This window comes from Molothrus ater, chromosome 4 (genome assembly GCF_012460135.2).
Source record: "Molothrus ater isolate BHLD 08-10-18 breed brown headed cowbird chromosome 4, BPBGC_Mater_1.1, whole genome shotgun sequence".
NCBI classification, from domain to species: domain Eukaryota; kingdom Metazoa; phylum Chordata; class Aves; order Passeriformes; family Icteridae; genus Molothrus; species Molothrus ater.
In genome coordinates this window covers 67,320,477-67,339,867 of record NC_050481.2, presented here as the reverse complement: position 1 = coordinate 67,339,867, position 19,391 = coordinate 67,320,477, and the positions used below count along the sequence as shown (strand labels likewise).

Here is a 19,391-nt window from a genome sequence, read left to right as displayed (position 1 = left end):
TTAACTGTCTGGAGAGGCAAAGGTGAAAATGTGAGCTCTGATCTCAGTGATAATTGCTCTCTCTGTGCTTTACAGAAAGTTGGATATTCTGAAATAGACATTAATCATGAAAACAGCCTCAGTTGTACTTTCAAAATGACTCTGTTTTGAAACTATCCCAAATAATCTGCAAAACTTTGCACTTTAACCAGTGCCTGTCTCTTGGAGAATGCTTCAACTCACATCTTATTTTCTGCAGTTTTTGATGAAACATGTCAACTCATCGAGCTTTCAAATGTTTTGAAGAAGTGTCACGCACTGAACTGTTTTTAAACTAAGAATAGAGAAACATGGGTTTGATTTGAATGCCTGAAAGTTTTCTGTCTTCAGTATAACTTTGAAAAATGGGATGCTGAGATATAAAACCAATAGGACTGAGATACAAAACCATTGGGACACAGGAGCATAACGCACTGGCCTTGCTTATACAGCATTTCTGTTGCCATTTGTGGTCTGTGTGCTTTTAAATTATGGTCATAAATAATTAAAATTATGGTTAAATCATAGCTAACTGTTTCTGTAGGACATGAAATAAAACGATGTGGACATGCAGCTTTTTAAGGTAAAAAAGAGGATGTTTAATTTCTGACTCTAATATTTATAGATTTTTAAAAGTGACAGTGGGTTGGAGGATGACAGTGCTACTTCTCCAGTGACACTGGACAATCCAATAGTTCATCAAATTTTTCTTCTTTAAAAAAACACAAAACATTAAGTTATTTACATAAAGTGCATAAGAAACTTCCTTATAAGAATGTAAACATCAGAAGGCTTCGAAAAACTTTAAAAAACAAAGCAACAGCTAACCTTGAATTCAATTACTTCAGGTGTTTGGAAACAAGATCATTATCCCTTCCTTGGATGGGGACCTCTTCCAGTGGGATCGGGATCGGGGGAGTATGGAGGCCGTTCCCTTCACGGTTGAGTCTCTGCTCGAGTCATCCTACAAATTTGGCGAGGACGTTGTCTTGGTTGGGGGAAAGTCTTTGACCACCTATGGCCTGAGCTCCTATTCAGGGAAGGTAAGAGCCTCAAAAGGTGTTTTGTGGCTGTTTCGAGCTCTGCCTCGCAAACAGGTAACTGCTGAGCTTTAAACTGTGCTGCAGCTCAGGAGTTTAAATGCAGGGCACAAAAGGGGAGAACCTGAGCCTCGTGGGCTGCAGCAGGTGGCATGGCCCTGCAATCTCCTCCTGCCTGGAGCTCCTGCTCTGCTCCTGTGCTGGCTTTAACCCTTGTCTCACCGTTTGCTAACCCAGCAGTGCACTGTTCACTTTTTACTGGATTCATTTTGTGCTGGGTTAGCTGTAGCAGGGGATCAGGGAGCACCAGAGCCAGCACAAGGGAAGGGACAGGAGCTTTGTCACCAATAGTGAGAGGATAAGAGGGATGACCCCTTTCTCTGGGAGGACTTCAGCTTTATCATCTGGCTCTGTTTGAAGGAGACTTTACAGTTCAGCTCACTGTATATCAATTAATGCTTTAGGTGACACCTTTTTTTAAACTAATTTCAGATTTTCAAAACTGATTTTTTTTTTTAACACCTGCAAAAGTTAAGGACTTTTAGTTGTTGTCAGCGTGCTTACTATCAGAAGTTCTCCTTATATTTTAAAGTCATATTTAAAAGTTAAGTTGAATGTCAGATGTCATTAAAATGCTTGTAAATACTTTGTGTAGTGAAGAACAGACATTTGATAATTCAGAAACATTTCATTTTAAAACTAATTAAAAATAGATTCAGTTAAAAAAAATAAAGTTCCTAGTGTTTGTTTTCAACAAAATCAGGGTGGTTTTTTGGTTGGTTTGTTTTTTTTTTCATTTTCACCATACATTTTAATGTGGAACAGTCCTTTGGTGTGGTGTGGAATCATCACTAATGATACAGAGCACAGACCCCAAACCAGAGTTCATGAATTCCTTTTTTAGTTTCCTCACTGGCAGTGGAGGGCTCTCTGCTCCAACAGGTTCTTCCTCCTCCTCCAGTGCTCAGAAGAGGAAATTTTCATTTCTGTTTTCATTCCTGGCTTGTGCTCACAGTAGCAAAGCTGCCTCTTAGAGGAAATAGTGCCTGACTCTTCCTTCCTAAGAGTTTGGGAAGTTTGATCTCTCTGGCCTTGCCCATATAATGCAAATTCTGTTTGAGATTGGGACTGTTGGAAACTGTGACTGTGAGAGTTTATTAAGGTTTTCTTTTCCTTTTGATAACTGACAAGGCAAAGGGGGAAGGCTTTGTGGTATTTTATATAAATCAATAGTACTTCATTTGAAGCTGATAGAGTTATGCTGAGAGTTATGCTGAGATAAATATGACATGAAAGCAGAATTATGCTGTGGGTCTTGCAGGAATGTTCTTTTGATGTCCAGAGAAATAGTGGAGAAAGAGAGAGCTCAGATTTCTTTTTGTTAGAAGTACATGCAAAATACAGTCAAATGGTAGTCAAAATACCACAGACTGTAAACTTTCTAGAATGCTTTGAAAGTTTTTGTTCTGAAAAGCTGTTATCTCTTAAACCAGGCTTTCCAACATCCCTCCAGCCAAACATCTGAAGGCATGGAGTTCCAAATTGCCTGCCAGCCAAGAGCAGGCTGGAAGGGCTGTTAGCTCTGAATCTTGCTGTTGATGGTATTTGTTGTGAAGTCTCACGTGTGAGCCTGCCTTGTCCCTCAGGTGAAGTACATCTGCTCAGCTGTGGGCTGCCGCCGCTGGGACGATGAGGAGAGCGAGCAGGAGGAGACGCTGCTGCTGCACCGCACCCAGAAAACCGTCCGGGCTGTGGGGCCACGCAGTGGCAACGAGAAGTGAGTCTGACCTGCTCACAGCAGTCCTGTAGAGGTGGTGAGGCAGAAAAGATGGCAGTCAGGTCACATTGCTTCCCTCGTCCTTGCTCACCTCTGTCGCAGTAGGACACAGAATGAGCGACACTCGTGCTCTGAGATGTTTAAGGCAAAAAAGAGCCTTTGTTTGTTTTTCGACTCCGATATCTATAGAATTCCAAAGGTGACCATGGACTGGAGGATGAAATTGCCACCTCTCCAACCACGCTGGTCAAACCAACAGTCCATTAATTCTCTCTTCCTCCAAAAAGGACTGCAAAGCAATCATTATTGACATGAGAAGTGTGTGAGAAACTCCATTACAAAAACGTAAACATCAGAAGGATTAGAAAAACTTTAGAAGAACAGGGTGACACACCTCAGAAAAGTTTGTCACTGCTCTACTGCACAGGGCAAATGTCACTATAATGTTTGTTCTAACTGCTGCTTTTGTACAAGAGGAGACAGTTTAAAAGTCTTCTTAAAATCTACTCCCTTTAAGGTTCTTTTTGTACAAATGGTAACTGTCACTGGGGAGGGAGGTTATACATGATGTCTTAAATTTTCATTTTAAGTTGATATTTTAAACCATTCTTAAATTTATGTTGTTCATTCCATAATGTAGGTGGTTTGTTCTTTCTAAGCTGTAGAAACTGATTCAATCTGTGATTTTTCTAACGCTGTCATATTGAAGTTTTAATACATCAAGATTTCTGTAAAATTACAGACACATATTTTCTGGAAAAAAAAAACCCAAACCCACTTCATAAAACACAGACTTAAAAAGATGGGTTCTGTACATAGATACAAGTAACTGCCCAGCAACATAGTGGAGAATCAGTCATTCCCTGTTCCCCTGCTCCCTCTTCTGTTTGCAGCAGGATGTGACAAGTTGTGAATTTGTAGTCTATCAGAGAGAACCTAATGAGAACTCAGTAACAGATCAGATGTCTGAGAGGATAAATCTTGGTTTCTGTGTTTCTTGGAGACAGATATTAGCCAGGAGAGGTATGTCAAAACCATAGTATTTAGTCTTGTGTCCCAGAACCCTCCTCTTTGTGGTGAGAAACAGAGGTGCTTTCCTGGTGACATGGAATGGGTAGGAAACATCTGGGGTTTTAATCCAGAGGAAAAAAGTTTTGTCTTTAATAAATAGACTGAGTGTATAAAATATGCCAAATTCTTACCATAAGGGTGTAAACTCTTTAAAGAGCCACTTGGGGTTCCTGGTGGTTGCCAGACTGATAAGAAGCTTTAGGCAACCAAATTTACTGTTCAAGAAATGTTTACCCTTTCATGCTGTCCAAACATGCCACGCTTTTCCTGTCTGTATCTTTGTAGGTTTACAACAATTTAAGATTTTTTTGCTGTGCAAGAAAACTGCTCCTTACACATTTCATTATACATTTGTCTTTTTTTGGTGTTAACCTATGAGATATGAGCAGTCCTGGTTTCATGAAGTACCTGTCAAGGGATCTGTGTTAGGTTGTATGTGGGGTTGAACAAAAAAATCATAGTCCCTTTCCCAGTTTGAAAAATCTTATGTTTCCAGTTAAATCCACTTAATTAGTGAAGAGGAAAATGGTTTTTTAGAATGCTGCTTCCTAACAGCTTTGTAGTTGCTGCTTTCTTCAGCTACAGAATGTTTTCTTACTAGGCAGACTCAGCTCTAGTACTTAATGATTTTAGTTTTCCCCTTCATACACTAAACCTTTAGTGCCATTGGCCCCTACTTTACCAGTTTTTTCTCAGTTCACTCATCATGTTGGACAACATTTCTCAAAAAAAAAATCTTGTTTGATTTGTGTTCTGGATTAGCACTCCCCTCCTGGTACAGTTTTGTTTATTTGACAGTCTAAGAGTTTACTGTGAAAATATGGGCCAAATTCAGGTAATTCAGTTTAGAAATTTTCTGCACAGAGGACTTGGGACTTCCTTGGAATATAAAAGCTGTTACTACAAAGGTTTTCTCTTTCTCTTTGAGGTGGAATTTCAGTGTTGGTCACTTTGAGCTGCGCTATGTCCCAGATATTGAAACTAGAGCAGGATACATTGAGAGCGATTTTAAATCAACTATGAACAAAGAAGAAACAAAAATTATTTCAGAGGTGGATGAGCAGGAAGCTATGATGAAAGACACAGTGATAAAGGTCTCTGTGGCTGACTGGAAGGTGATGGCTTTTAACAGACGAGGAGGACATCTGGAATGGGAATACCAGGTAGGGGGAAAGACAGAATATTAAATATCACAAAAGTAGATGTTTTGAAGATGTCTTTCATCTTTGGTTTCAGGCACTGTCTTTGTAAAGGAGCACACATCTGCTTGTCATTTTTTAACTGAAGTTCTGACTTTGAGCTGCTGCATCTGTTACAAAATTTAAACAAGAAATTTAAGCACTTTGTTTTTTATTCTTATTTAATAGCTCATTAATACAACATTCATTTTCCAATTACCTCTCTCCTCTTCAGTTTTGCACTCCAATTGCTTCTGCATGGCTGCTTAAGGATGGCAAAGTAATTCCAATCAGTCTGTTTGATGACACAAGTTACACAGCAAATAACGAGGTACCGGAGGATGAAGAAGATCTTGTGGAAGCTGCCAGAGGGGCCACAGAATCCAGTGTCTATTTGGGTGAGACACCAACTACAGCATTTTCTGTAGTAAACATCATTAATTTCTCTGTTGAGGTTGTAGTAAAGCAAATCTTTTTGTACTGGTAGATTTCAAACCCATAAATCTTTTCCATCTTGATTCTGAAATGTTCATTGCTTTGTAGAGTCAGTACATTGGAGATGACTAAAAGTCTTGAAACTTTATAAGACAGGTTGGCAGCTAATAAAACAGCCTTATTGCCCATTAATTTGTACACTGATTGCAGTAACATACTGTGAAGAAAATTCAGATGAGATTTTACATGGCTTAGTTTTCATTCAGCTGTCAGGATCCATTGGATTCGGTTTGTGACAATTTGAAATAGAGTGGCTGGAGATCCTCCTCCTCAGCTGTCTGTCTCTGGGAGGTAAATGTGCTTTAGTTTCCTAAGACTTGGTTTGCCTTAAGCCTTTTTCTCTAAGTCTTTGCACCTTGTAGCTTTTCAGTTAATGGTTAGAATAACAGATAAAGAATAACACTTGGAAGAAGTTACAGCCTTCCTGGTAATGGCTGTTTTGTGCAGCATTAACAAGGGTAGGAAGTTTGAATGAGGTCTTACTTCTGCAAATCCCAGACTCCCTTATAGCTCTTAAGAATTGCTGGCATTTTCCTGTAGCACTAGCTTTCCAGCAGTAAAATGAGATGTTCTGAACTCTTGCTTTCCTAGAACAGAGGGAAGATATTACTTGAATTCATCCAGTTTAGCAATCAGAGTCAGTATCTCAGGTTCTCAGAATAAGAAGGAATATTTTCAGAAATGTTGTTAACCATGTGTTTTGACTAGGTAGTTTTATTCCAGGGGTAAAGAGAACCAAATCTAATTACTAATACACGTCCTTGTTTATTACTTAGGTATGTTCAGGGGCCAGTTGTATCTTCAATCATCAGTCAGAATTTATGAGAAATTCCCAACCAATCCAAAGGCTCTGGAATCCAGGAATGATAATGCAATTATTCCTCTTCCCAAAATCAAATGGAAACCTTTAATCCGTAAGTAACAATTCAGAGTTGAATTTTTTTCCTTAGCTCAGAAAAGACAGGGCATCTTTCTGGTTTCCAGTATGTTTCAAACTAGTCTGATGTTTCCAACTGTGAACTACTTCAGAAATATATTTGTGCTTTATTAAGTGTTTATTTTTTTCTAATCAAATATTTAATGTCTGTTTTCTTTTACTATGGGTTTGACGGGGTCTTTGTTAATAATTAAATGTTGGGTCTTCTTAATCAAAATTTTCAACAAAAAGAGGAAGAAGTTTTTTGCAGTGATGTGAATATGAGTGAATTGACTTGTCAAGGGGGAGAATTATTAAGTAACTGTTACCTTAAAGTACCTTTCTTAATGTTTCCTTCTATGAAATTTACTTCCCATTACCTGATTCAAGAGGCATTTTGTAAAATTAAGCAATTGGAGTTCCCTTTAAATTAATGTGAGAACAGAATTTTACAAGCAATTGACATTTTATATACTCTGCAGAATAAGCAGTCTGTAGTTGAAATAAAGCTCAGAGAATTTTGTCTTTTCTGTGCTTAGAGTCCCCTTCCAGGACTCCAGTGTTGGTGGGCTCTGATGAGTTTGACAAGTGTCTCAGCAATGACAAGTATTCTCATGAGGAATACAGCAATGGAGCACTGTCAGTTCTGCAGTACCCATATGGTAGGTGAAGTTCCAGACTTTGAAGTGTTTCAGATACCCAGCTTTTATTATCTGGGAATTTCAATAAATAACCATTTGTTAGACCTTAAATATGTGTATTTTTTTAAATATTTAATGAATTAGGAAATTATTGCCCAAACTAGTATTTTCAGATTGCAATGTAAGTACAATTAATGCCACATAAAGCACAGCAAAGTGCCAGGAATTGCCACTGAAGAGCTGTTGTGTGTGCTGCTGTTGCCACTGAGAGTTGTTTGGAGTGGAAAAATCTTCGGAATTATTTTTTCCAGAATTTACTGACAGTACTGGAGACTCAGGATGGTTGTCACAAGTTTTCCATATGGAAGATATTCTGATTTAAAGCTAGAGAGACCTAGTTACTGTCCACATCCTTAATTAACTGAATTTGCTTATGTGCTATTTGAAATAATGGAAATTAAAACCACTCCATGTCATGTCTGTTGAGGAGACCTATTAATGAGAAGGCAGAGTTGTTTTGTAGGTCCCTGCAGGTAAATCTGTGTTCTCTTTGTGTGCTTTATACACAGATAATGGTTATTACTTACCCTACTACAAGAGGGAGAGAAACAAGCGCAGCAACCAGATCACGGTTCGATTTTTTGACGACACGAGTTACAAGAACATCCGCAAAAAGGATCCTGTTCTGCTGCTGCACTGGTGGAAGGAGATTGTTGGCACCATTTTGTTCTGTATCGTGGCCACCACCTTCATTGTGCGCAAACTCTTCCACCCCCACCCTTACAGCAGAGTAAGTGTTTGCAGAATCAGAGGAATTTTCAGAGTCAGAGCAATTCTTTTCACAATCCCAAATACAGAAGGAATTATTTTAGCTGTTTCTTTCAGTTTGGGCTCTGCAATGAGTAATATTAATAAGTTAATAAGTAATGAGATAACCAAATCAAAAGCCTAAATTTATTGTTTAATCTGTGTGTGAAGGCTGCCAGCTGCCACATACAATTTGCTTAACTGCTTCAGCAAGCAGATTAGACTGCTTCTGACGTATCTGGAGATATTTATTTAATGCCATATCTAGGGTACAAACCAGGCTCAGGCACTCAAGGAGTTGATTTTGTTTGTTTGTTTGTTTTGTTCTTGTTTTGGAAATCCTTGTTAGCTGCGGAAGGAGTCTGAAACACAGTGTCAGACTGATTGTAAGTATGAGCCCACTTGTGGAGACATTAAAGACAACAGCTGGAGTGATGCCAAGAACTCTGGATATGTGTCAAGGTGAGGTCTGTTCAACACAACATAAACAGGGTGTTTAATCAGTGTGGCTACTAATGCTGTCTGGAGATAGAAAGAGTAGGTGTTCACCTGTTCTTACCTAGGAACTCCCAGTCCTCTGACTTCCCAGGATAATCAGCAACTGGCACAAAGGACTCTGTGACCCCATTACTTGTGGGAGATTGCAGTTATGATTAGTCTCATAAATTCCAGAGAGTCAACAGGTTACATGTGGTCAGAAGTATTGCTCTCATACTTCTTGCTGATAAGCAAAATGGGAGATTGATCCTTGTAGGTCTTAAGCAGTGTTTACTCCATCTGTTCCTGTGTTTATGGTGTAAGGCAGAGAAAGGCAGTTGCAGATGGAAGCAGATGACATCTTATATACTCTGCAGAATAAACAGTCTAAACTTGAAATAAAACCTTTATTGGTTTTACAAAGGAGTTGGTTAAGACAGAAGGCTTAATAGGGGCATGCCATTATGCTCCAGAGCAGATGTGACCATTTCCTGTACATTTGTAACTCAATGAAAGTAAGAACTGTAGTGTTTAAAATGAAGAAGAGTACAAAAAGTAGTGATATATAAGAACAGTGATGTTTTGGATGGGTTGTTGTGCTGGTTTTGCATTAATTGATTTGTGGTGAGGAGGGAAAAATGTCAGGACTAGAAGGACTAATTGCAGAAGCAGTTACTTGGGGTAGGGTTAAAGGCAAATCATGATTTAGAAAATACTCAGCTATAGGAACATGGGCTATATACTCAGGATCCAGCAGGCATGCAACCTGGTATTCTGAAAAACCTCTCCAGTTTGTCCAGTGCATGCAGAATGGATCCTGCTGGCCTGTGATAGGCTCTGCATAAATACACATTTAGCAACTGTCCATTTCATAGATAGGGAATTGCTCACAGTGGGTGAGCAGGGAAAAAGAAGAAATTCTGCACATGTTTTGCCTGTACAAAACTACTTCTGTTGTGGTCATAAATGACTTTATTTTTCTATCTGTACTAATGCATTTTTCTCCTCTATCCTCCCTCCCTTCTTCTGTCCCTTCCTCACACCCCTCTCTTCCCAGATACCTGACAGATTTTGAACCAATCCAGTGTCTGGGTCGTGGAGGTTTTGGAGTGGTTTTTGAAGCCAGAAATAAAGTAGATGACTGCAACTATGCCATCAAGAGGATCCGATTGCCCAACAGGTACTGAATGGATTTGTTGGGAATAATGAATGAATGGTGGGATCCCATCCTACCAGAGCCATCTGCTCCTGACCTGATTGCCCAGATATTTCATTAGGGTGAATGACACACTTTGAACGGGGGGCTGTCTCAGTGTTGGCACAGAGAATTTGGCATGTGCACTGCCAGCAGAGCTGACCTGCTTGGCTCAAACACTTGTATTGCAGATTCCTTTATGGGGATGCTGCTCCACAGGGATTTCCTTGGTGAATGGAGCCTTTGCTAACAGGATCAGTAATTGCTGTTAATGTGCTTCTCTCCTTCCTCTCCTTACCTTTCCTACTCCACCTCCTCTTTATTTTCTCTCTTCCTCACCTCCTTTTTTGACTCCATTTGCCCATTTGTTTCATTTTCTGGTCCCACAACCCCTACCTTTTCTCTCAGTCATAGGTGGTCAAGCCATGCTGCTGGATTACCCTACCCAGACCTTGCAGCACTTCTTTTAGTGGGAGATGGGAGACACTGCTGCTGAAAATCTCAAGTTAGAACAGCAAGAGGGAGGGGGTAAAGCTATGAAATCTAGAATTACTATTTTTTTGAATGTGTTAAATAAGCATAACTATTTAAGATTAAAGGTTTTGTTCAGAAACTTAAGGTAGCCTAAATTCGTCTTTTCCAAGAATATTCAAAGCTGTTAAATAAAACCATCAGACTTTATCTGATCCAGTTATGAAGAGAGATAAATTCCTTCAGTAAGACAGGAGGCTGCCTGCTTTCCTGTCCACAGAACAGAAATAGTCCTTATGCAACCTCCTTACCTATTGCCAGTTAAAAAACAAATACTAAGGTATTGCTGTCTGTCTTGTCTGTCAGTGTCTTCTACATCCCTGTAGAATTTTGCTGTTTAAAATCTTTTTTTCTATCCTTGAGAACAGTTAAGAGGAAGATGAATTTCTTCTTGTTTTTCCTGCCTGTAATTATGTGAAAAGGGAAGACTAAATATTGAGTCATTATGAGCACATTCTGCTCCTGCACACTTCTAAGCTAAAGGAGTTACTCTGGGGAATTTAAGACATATTTTTGTTTTCATGTGAAAAGCAATGCTGCTGGCCTGGTGTACACTGGGGCAGCTTTGATTAAATTCCTTTGCAGAAATGTTTGTGCTGTGCTGTTGCTTTTGGTGACCATGTCTCTTTTTCCCCTCACCCCAAACCCCAGGGAGCTGGCTCGTGAGAAGGTGATGAGGGAGGTCAAGGCGCTGGCTAAGCTCGAGCATCCAGGGATTGTTCGGTATTTCAATGCATGGCTGGAAGCTCCCCCTGAGAGATGGCAGGAAAAGATGGATGAGCAGTGGCTAAAAGATGAAAGGTAACTCATGGGGCTCTTTTTAACAATTGAATTTGAGATTGTATGTCAGGAGAACTAGAAAACTGGTAGAGGATCCAGGAAGATGGAGAGACTGTCTAGGAGAGAGATGGTTGTTAACTTAGCCTGCCAACTTTTCAATTGAACAGATACAAATATATCACACTTCTGCATAAAGTTCTTGATTTATGGGTCCTCTCTTGTGTTAAGGTCCTACTTTCAGCTTAGGAAACATAATGTGGTTCTTAATTGAACTTGTGTGGCTGAACCTTGCAGTGATTGGAAGGTTGGAGCATTGCTGCTGTGATTCAGTTGCAAACTTTGGCATCTCTGCCTTCTTTGTTCCTTTCTACTGCTTTCTTCCTCTTCATTATCTTGAGTGAGATGGACCTGATACAGCACTCCAAGAATCCAATGGATTTATTTCACTAGAAATACATGCGGGATAATCAGACTGAGGATTTGTGAAGCTTGGTAGAAGTAGGTTAAAAATGGAAAATTAGATAAAGGAGAGAACGTGAAGAGAGGAAAAAGTGGGTGTATGCTGGCATTTACAGAATGAGGCCTAATACAAGACTGCTGGCTGGTTTCATAATAACAACTTAACATGCCTCACAATTTTTAGAATACGGCAACCTTTATATTTCAGGCATCAAATTAACATTTCACAGCTGTAATTCTTCCAAGGCACTTTAAATAGTCCTTGCAGTGCGTGTTCCAAAGGGATGGATTTTTTCAAACTGAAGATGAGCCTGATTGCACATTAGGAATCTAGGCAGTAGAGCTTGTTAAATATTCCTTTATCAACACTTTTGTCTCAATGAGAAAACATTATCCTTGCTAAGACACAGATGCTAAATGCTGGTTATTGGTGATTCCCACACTTGGGTAGTCACTCCTTGTTGCAGTATGACCCTGCAGTATGACAGGTGTCAGGGGTAGCAGTTGTTAAAATCTGGGCTTTCAGAAGTGCATTTCTAGTAGAATGATTGGAATCTACTACAATTTCTCTAGTATTGACCTCTCTTTGTCTTCCAGCACTGACTGGCCACTCAGTTCTCCCAGCCCAATGGATGTCCCATCATTTAAGATCACAACAGAGCCATTTTCAACTGAGGAACACATTGAAGTTACTGCAGCTTCATCAGAGAGGGTGAGGTCTGTGGGGATACCCTGTGGTCAGTCAGATTCATCTGGAAGCCAGTTTTCTCCTCTGGAATTTTCTGACACAGACAACAAGGACTTGGAGCACTCAGAAGATCCACTATTAAACCTTCAGGATAGTGTCCTTACAGGCTGTGATGTAGAAGACAGTACTATCAACAGTAATGAGCTGGGACACTCCTTGGAAATTTGTCCTTCAGCTGTTCCTGTTGTACATCTGAAGGAAGGGACCTCCTCCTCTATTGTGTTTGAGGATTCTGGCTGTGGAAATGCCTCTAGTAAGGAAGATAAAATTGATGTTTCACATAATGAGAGTCCTTCTGAGGATAAAGGGAAAAGTGCAAAGGAATCTGATAACAAGAAATCTGCTTCAGGAAGTCCCCTCTCTGTTTCTCCTCCAAGACCAACGAGTTTAAGCCTGGACCTTTCTAAAAACACTGCAGAAAAAGTGAAGCCCACCTCTCCAAAGGTGTATCTGTACATCCAGATGCAGCTCTGCCGGAAAGAGAACCTCAAAGACTGGATGAGCAGAAGATGCACCATAGAGGAGAGGGAAAGGACAGAGTGTCTGCAGATCTTTCTGCAGATTGCTGAAGCTGTTGACTTTCTGCACAGCAAAGGATTAATGCACAGGGATCTCAAGGTTTGTATCCATAGGTTGCTGTATGTGGGAGGAATGTGGCTCTGCAAACAAAGCCTGCCAAAATAGCTGACTCCTCTCAGTGACCTCAGCATGGGTGTTAAAAAAGCTGAATTAATGTCTGTACAATAATCTGGAGTGCAGTGCTCCAGGAAATAAATATTCATCACTTGTTACTGCAATTAAAGTCTTTCTTACAGCAAGACTTCTTGTACCTGGCACAGATCAGTGGCATTTGTCCTATGGTATTTTGAATTCATGTTCTTTGTACAGGGTTGTTCAGGGCTGAGCTCTATGACAAAGCTATTTTGGATCCTGTTCTACTATTTCAAGTGAAGCAGATAATTGGCAATGTGGAGCTTGCAGTTGGACTTGATCTTAAAAGTCTTTTCCAACCTAAATAATTCTGTGATTCTAATTCTGGTATTTTCCTTCTTTCTATAGCAGTACAGCCTAAAAGGAGCAGTGTAACTCTTAGAGAGTTAGAGAAAGTAAAAATTAAGCAATACTTCTCTGGGATTGAAATGTAAACTGTCCTGGAGCAGAATTGTGAGCCAGTGCCAGCTATCACAGTGAAGCTTTCTGAAGGATTCACAGGATTTTTAATGTCTCAGATCATCCAGACAGTGAAGACTGGGAAAGGTGGTTTGCACCTCTGGTGTTTAGTGCAGCTGAAGTCAGGAGCAACTTGTACCTTTTCTTTCATTTTGTTCATGATCCTCCCATGCTAGTGCCTGACTTTGCTCTAACGTAAAGCACTGGAAGTGTCAGTATGTGTTACCAAATAAATAAATTTAATTGAAGAGCCCAGCCAAAGTTAGTTTTATTAGGCCTAGCTCTGAGAAATTGATTCCTTTTGCCAAATGTGGACACTTGTGTTTCCCTTTGCTTGTTTGAGGAGGCATTAGTAGCCTACCTCAGTGGAGTAATTACTGAAATGATTGTGGCTTCTCAGATGGTAATTTGGCATCAGCAGAAGCAAAAGCTAAAAAATTCCATGTCAGATGTGGCAGTAAAAGGAGGTTCAAATTAAATAATCCTCAAAGGATATGTCAGAGTTAGAAAAACTCTAACAGCCCTTCCAGGTATTTTCTTTTCCCATCAGCATTAGGCAATTACCTTGAACCAGTTATCTGACAAATCTTTAGTGCTTGAGAAACTGACCATAAAAGTAATTAAATCCCTGTACTAATATGTTGCTAGACATGTTAATTAATAACCTTTCTCAACAATACTGTCAGGTGTAGCCCTCTGCAGTCTTCACTGAGCTCACTGTTCAGTAAACCTTATGTAGATCTTCTCTTAAAGCTGTATTAGTCTTAATCAGGTGTGGAGTGTTTTGTTGGAACATCTTAAAAGTTCAGTGCTGGCAGCAGTTTGAACAAGAGATTTAATTTTGTTTACTTGGTATAACCAACTTGGAAACAATCTCCCTGGATGAGCACCTTCCTTCTTCAGGAAACTTTCTATGCTTGTATAGATGTTATTCTTGGATCCCAAAGTTTATTTGTCTGTTATGTGTTAATTTGGTCAAAACAACAGCCAGTTTATTTAATTATTTTCTCTACTTTTCAGAAGCTCCTAGGAAGAGATCTCATCTAATTTTGTAATTTGTCCAAGAGGTTGGTCATGCAGCCCTGAGTTGGTGCCAGCACTAACAACTGAATAACCTGCAAAGCTGCTTTGGCTTGGCTGCAGGCAGAGTTCAATGATAGCAGAGGCTAATTCTTGCTCTCATTGGCACCTACAAAAGCTGGTAGATCTGTGTGAAAATAAATTTCTATATGGGCATATTGAAAGATCCAAGAAGTAATCTAAATATTTAAATTAACAGTGCACATTAAAATGCATTAATTAGGCTCCTGCTAATCAGGGATACTGCAATGACAAGATGGTTAGGAATTCATGTGGGGAAGTGAAGAGGTCAGAGTTCAAATTCTTTTGAAGAAAATGAAGTGCAGAAACAAAAGTCTGCCTGTCAAGTGAATTTACTGTTATTCCTAGGATAAGCTGTCGGTCATGCTTGGCAGCTCAAAAGAAATTATCAGTTTCACAGAACTGCAAGAACAGTCTTGGGATACATTTTGCAGCATTAATTGAATTAAACAGAGTATTCCAGATGTATGAGAAGCTTATTCATGTGGAAAAATGAGAATTCTTATTCTGACTGAAGAATATGGAGAGAAATTTCTTTGTGCAGGTGGCAAGATAACTAAACTAGAGGGTGGTTATATTTGATTGTACTCTGCTGATGATTTAAATCAAAACTGAGTGCTTCTGCCTTAGGCTTTTTATTCTCCCAAATGTGATCTTGATGGTTTCTTTTTGCTGGTATTTTGCAATAGCAGAGTGTCCATTCCCCTTATTTGTAGAAACTATGTGCCAGCCTGTTCAGAGACAGTCAGTGTCCAGCCAGAGAAGTAATAAAATAAACTTTGTTATGAGGAGTTTTTCCTCCAGGAAGAAGACAAATCTTGCCTTGTATGTTTGTAGGAGGAGAATGGAGATCAAGGCAATGGGATACAAACTCCTAATGGAGATGTTTGTTCCTTGAGCATTAAAATTCTCATATCAAGACTTTTGACCATGTGGGTGTGCACTGAGGGGTGAGTGCTCTGCAAATGCTTCAGCCAGAGCCTGGAGACACTGTGGGTTTACTGGGCAGTGGCTTTTGTGCCCTGAAGGCACTGTGACTCCCAAGGGCTGGACACTCTTTACAGGGAAATACAGTGGGGGATAAGACCTGGCTAAGAAGGCAGTGTCAGAGGCAGGATGTGGGCACTGTGGAACTGTTTCTCTAGGGCTTCCCTCAGAGCTGACCATTGCCAAAAAAAAACCCAAAAACCCAAGAATCCTTTTTTCTGTCCTGTTTCTTGTTCACGCAGTGGGTTTGTCTTTAACTGAGGAAGTCAGATGGACTTTGAAATATGGTCCTTTATCTTGTGGGAAAATATTGCCTTCTGTCTGTCTGCCTGCTCCTGCTGCAGGGCTGATGTCAGCAGAGCATAGCCCAGGTTCTCCCAGCCTCGAGGGCCCAGGAGCTCTGAGAGGAGCTTGCCCAGCACCACCTGCTCTTCACAGCTTGGCCCTGTGCAGCATCCTGCTGCTTCCTCCCCCTTGCAGGATCAGTCTGTTCTTCCCCCCAAACTCTGTATTTGTAACCCAGCTGGAGTGGTTTTATTTCAAGGGAATAATCATTCTTTTGGTGGGTGCTGTTCTAGTCAGCCAGGAAGCAAATCTCTTGAAAAACTGTCTTGGATGTGCACCACTGGCCAAGGGACAGCTCTGTTCCAGTCTCTTGTAGCAGTAGGCTAAGCCAAGGATGGAGGTGTTGGCAAACAAGCTAAAGGAGAGTTAAGACAGATCATCAGTGTTGCTGCCTTTATGAATTGCAAGTTCTTAGGCTTCTGTCAAAAATAAACTTTTAATTCTGTTATGCAAACAGCTGTTCTATGTTAAACTGCAGAGTTACACTGAAAAGCAGACCTTGTTCCCACTGTATCTGTAATTTAACACTGGGATGATGTGCTGTGGGCTGGTTAGTAATACAGCAAACTACTGTAGCACTTAGGGATTAAAATACAAAAGGCCAGGAGATGGAGCTGCAGCATGTGGTGTGAAAGTGTCATGTGGTGATCACTTACCTGTGCTGTTCCCAGCAGTGTTGACTCTCTGTGTGTTCCTCAGCAGAGCTGTGTGCTGCTGGTAAAGCTCTGCTGAATGACAAGAAATGAGCAGTCTGAGCTTCAGGAAGAGACAGTGGTTAATGCAGGAGAAATGCCTTTTTCCTGAATAGTTACAATTCTTAACTGCTATTCTTCAGCACTTTAATGAGTGGTTTTAACCTTGACAGCTTCTGAGTTAGAACCAAGTGTTATAACTGCTGAAACACAGACATCTGTTTGTTACTTACTTTTTCCTTTTCACCTCTCTGTTTTCTCAGCCTTCCAATATATTTTTCACAATGGATGACATAGTAAAGGTTGGGGATTTTGGACTGGTGACTGCTATGGACCAAGATGAGGAGGAAGAATCAGTTCTGACCCCAATGCCAGCTTATGCCAGGCACACAGGACAAGTAGGGACCAAACTCTACATGAGCCCAGAACAGGTTTGTGCTCTTTTCTCTCAAGCTGTGTTTGGCAGTGCCCAGAAGAGTCCTGAATTTTTGGGAGCTCTTAGATCAGGCATTCCTAGTAAACCATTGCAATCAAGTCACTTAAATTCTTTCTCATCAAAATACTTTTGAGGTAAATTGAATTCCAAAATGCATATTTAAATGTATATAGCAAAAACAGTGGCTAATTATTCAGACTGAATGCATTTATTTTTCTTGCTTTTAATGCAGTATAGGAAGGTAACTGTAAAAGATTCCACTTAATTGAGGAAGAACACACTCTTGTGCATGAGATTAAGTAAGGTGAAACATTTTGCTTTGCAGCACAGAGGAGCTGAGGATCAGAACCTTGCTCCCTGCTGCTCATGGCTGAAGTTCACCAACGTTCCTGTGCTGCTGCTTCCAGCTCTGCACAGGGCTGGTGACTTGCACAGGTGAACTTGCAGGGGTGATGTTTAATTTGTAGATAATTGCATGCAGTACCTTGATTGCCCTGACCCTGACTTTGCCTTCTCAGATCTGTGGCAACACCTATTCACACAAGGTGGATATCTTCTCTCTGGGACTGATTCTCTTTGAGCTGCTCTACCCCTTCAGCACACAGATGGAGAGGGTCAAGGTATGTGTGGTGTGTTGGGTTATCTTCAGTTTGAGCATTTGTGTAAAACAGCTGTTCACTTGGTGAAATGCTGGCAAGAGGTTCCTGTCCTGTTTTCTTTGGAGAAAAGCCTTGCAGCCAGGAGCACAGCTTCTTTATCAGCCTTGTACAGACCCCCTGAATCACTGAAAATAAACTGCAGTCTTCCTAATGTGTGTGATTGAGTTGAGGCTTTAATTTCTTTACAAAGCTCCTCTGTTGTGAAGCCAAGTAAGAGAAACTATTGAACTACAATATCCAAGAACTCAAGTAATAAATATAGCTTGTGACTTTAAGCCTGCCAGCTTGGTTTTCATTCAAGAATTGGAGCCACGCTGTGCATTTTGATTATTTCTTCCTTCATTTGCATCTGCAGTGCTTTTTCACCCAGAGCACTTGGTGAAAAATGGCTGTTCCTTTTCTTCCAGTGAGTCTTAGCTGTGAGTCTCACTCAGCTTCAAGCACAATCTTCCCATAACTGCTGCCATTCATTGCAGCAGATGTGAATTTGGGATCTTTGATGGTGCATTACAGCTCTTGCTTGCTGTTAAAATGTGAGCTCCATCTTGCTCAGGAGCAAGTTCATGGAGAACAGGGGCTACAGCCAGAAAGGTCTCTCCTCTCTGACAACCAGTGACCTGTTTAGGAAAGAAAGAGTCATTAAAACTTGTATTTATCACTTGAATGTGCTTGGGGGTGTTACATTCTCAGGTGAAGATGGAGTGAGTTTAGCAGAGAGTAAGAAACAGCTTGAACAGCAGCCTGACCAAGTGCTTCATCTGTTGCATTCTCTTGATTAAGATGCTCTGGCTTAAAATGGCACAACCTGTACAGTGTAGAGGAGGACTTGGTGTTTAATTTGAACCTCTGGCACTGAAATCAGTTTCAATTTCTCTAAATCAGTTTTACTGAAACAAAATACCTGGGGAAGAGCCATCCTGGATTCTCAGATCTCTTGCAGCAGTGATTACAGGTTTTACCCTTCCAGTTTCTCTCCTAAGAATAGAAGCAAAGCAAATAATCAGAATGGATGAACCCTAAATTCCATCTAATTCAAATTTTTTACTTGAAGAGAGTGTTAAAAGAGTGCCCTGACTTTCCAGGATTTTCACTGACATTTCACTCCTTTTGCTGAAAAGGAAATGCCTGCCCTGGATTCTGGAGTTTCACTGCTTCAGTAGCTATTTCAGAGTTCTTACACTGAGGTTTTCATTGGCCTCAGCCAAGCATTAGCACTGCTTGCTGAAGCAAAACATGCTCTGCCTGACCAAGTAACCCAGCAAATTCTAGGAATTTGTGACAACTGGCTGGAAAAATCCCCAGAGGTAGAGCGTGAGAGCTGCCTCTGTCTCAAGCTGTGAGCAGTTAGTCAGTAGCAGTGCAATTTATTTCCAAGTGACATGCTGGAAACAGATCACTAAATGCAGGCTGAGCTGACAGAAAAGGGGAAAAGTTTTCTGAAGCATTTTAATGTCATCAAACTCAGTTCTCTTGAACAGGAGTTTGGCTGTTGCCCATCACTATTAACTGGTCACTTTATATTTCCAGTGGAGTAATAGTGAAATGAATTTTGATTTAACTTTAGAACTCTTGTATTTTGTGCTCAAACTTTTGTAAAAGCAGATCCTTCCAAGAAAATTGAAGTGCTAAATACTGCACATGGGAAAAACACTGTCACTAGATGGAGCCAGTGGCCTTTGTATGAAAGGAGCACAGAAATACACAACTCAACTGCTTTCCAAACTGCTGATAAATCTTCTCATTCCTCCTTAAAAGTTAAACAAAGACAGGTGCTTACATTGGTAATGCAGAGACAATAATTTCATGTGTCTTAATACTGGTGTAGGCCATCCTGGAGTTATGGGTGGTGCACAGATTTGTTGGTTTTG

At 40.4% G+C, this 19,391-nt stretch overlaps 1 protein-coding gene across 1 annotated transcript in view; it reads left to right on the top strand.

The window, feature by feature from the left end:
- EIF2AK3 (eukaryotic translation initiation factor 2 alpha kinase 3) overlaps window positions 1-19,391 on the top strand; it is a 43,151-nt gene that overhangs the window by 21,143 nt on the left and 2,617 nt on the right. The window contains exons 3-15 of the mRNA XM_036382139.1: window positions 867-1,061; window positions 2,705-2,835; window positions 4,835-5,069; window positions 5,320-5,482; window positions 6,356-6,493; window positions 7,035-7,157; window positions 7,706-7,926; window positions 8,293-8,405; window positions 9,478-9,600; window positions 10,798-10,947; window positions 11,983-12,751; window positions 16,692-16,859; window positions 17,383-17,484. Coding sequence (XP_036238032.1) covers window positions 867-1,061; window positions 2,705-2,835; window positions 4,835-5,069; window positions 5,320-5,482; window positions 6,356-6,493; window positions 7,035-7,157; window positions 7,706-7,926; window positions 8,293-8,405; window positions 9,478-9,600; window positions 10,798-10,947; window positions 11,983-12,751; window positions 16,692-16,859; window positions 17,383-17,484 — 2,631 coding nt within the window. The remainder of the gene's footprint in view (window positions 1-866; window positions 1,062-2,704; window positions 2,836-4,834; window positions 5,070-5,319; window positions 5,483-6,355; window positions 6,494-7,034; window positions 7,158-7,705; window positions 7,927-8,292; window positions 8,406-9,477; window positions 9,601-10,797; window positions 10,948-11,982; window positions 12,752-16,691; window positions 16,860-17,382; window positions 17,485-19,391) is intronic.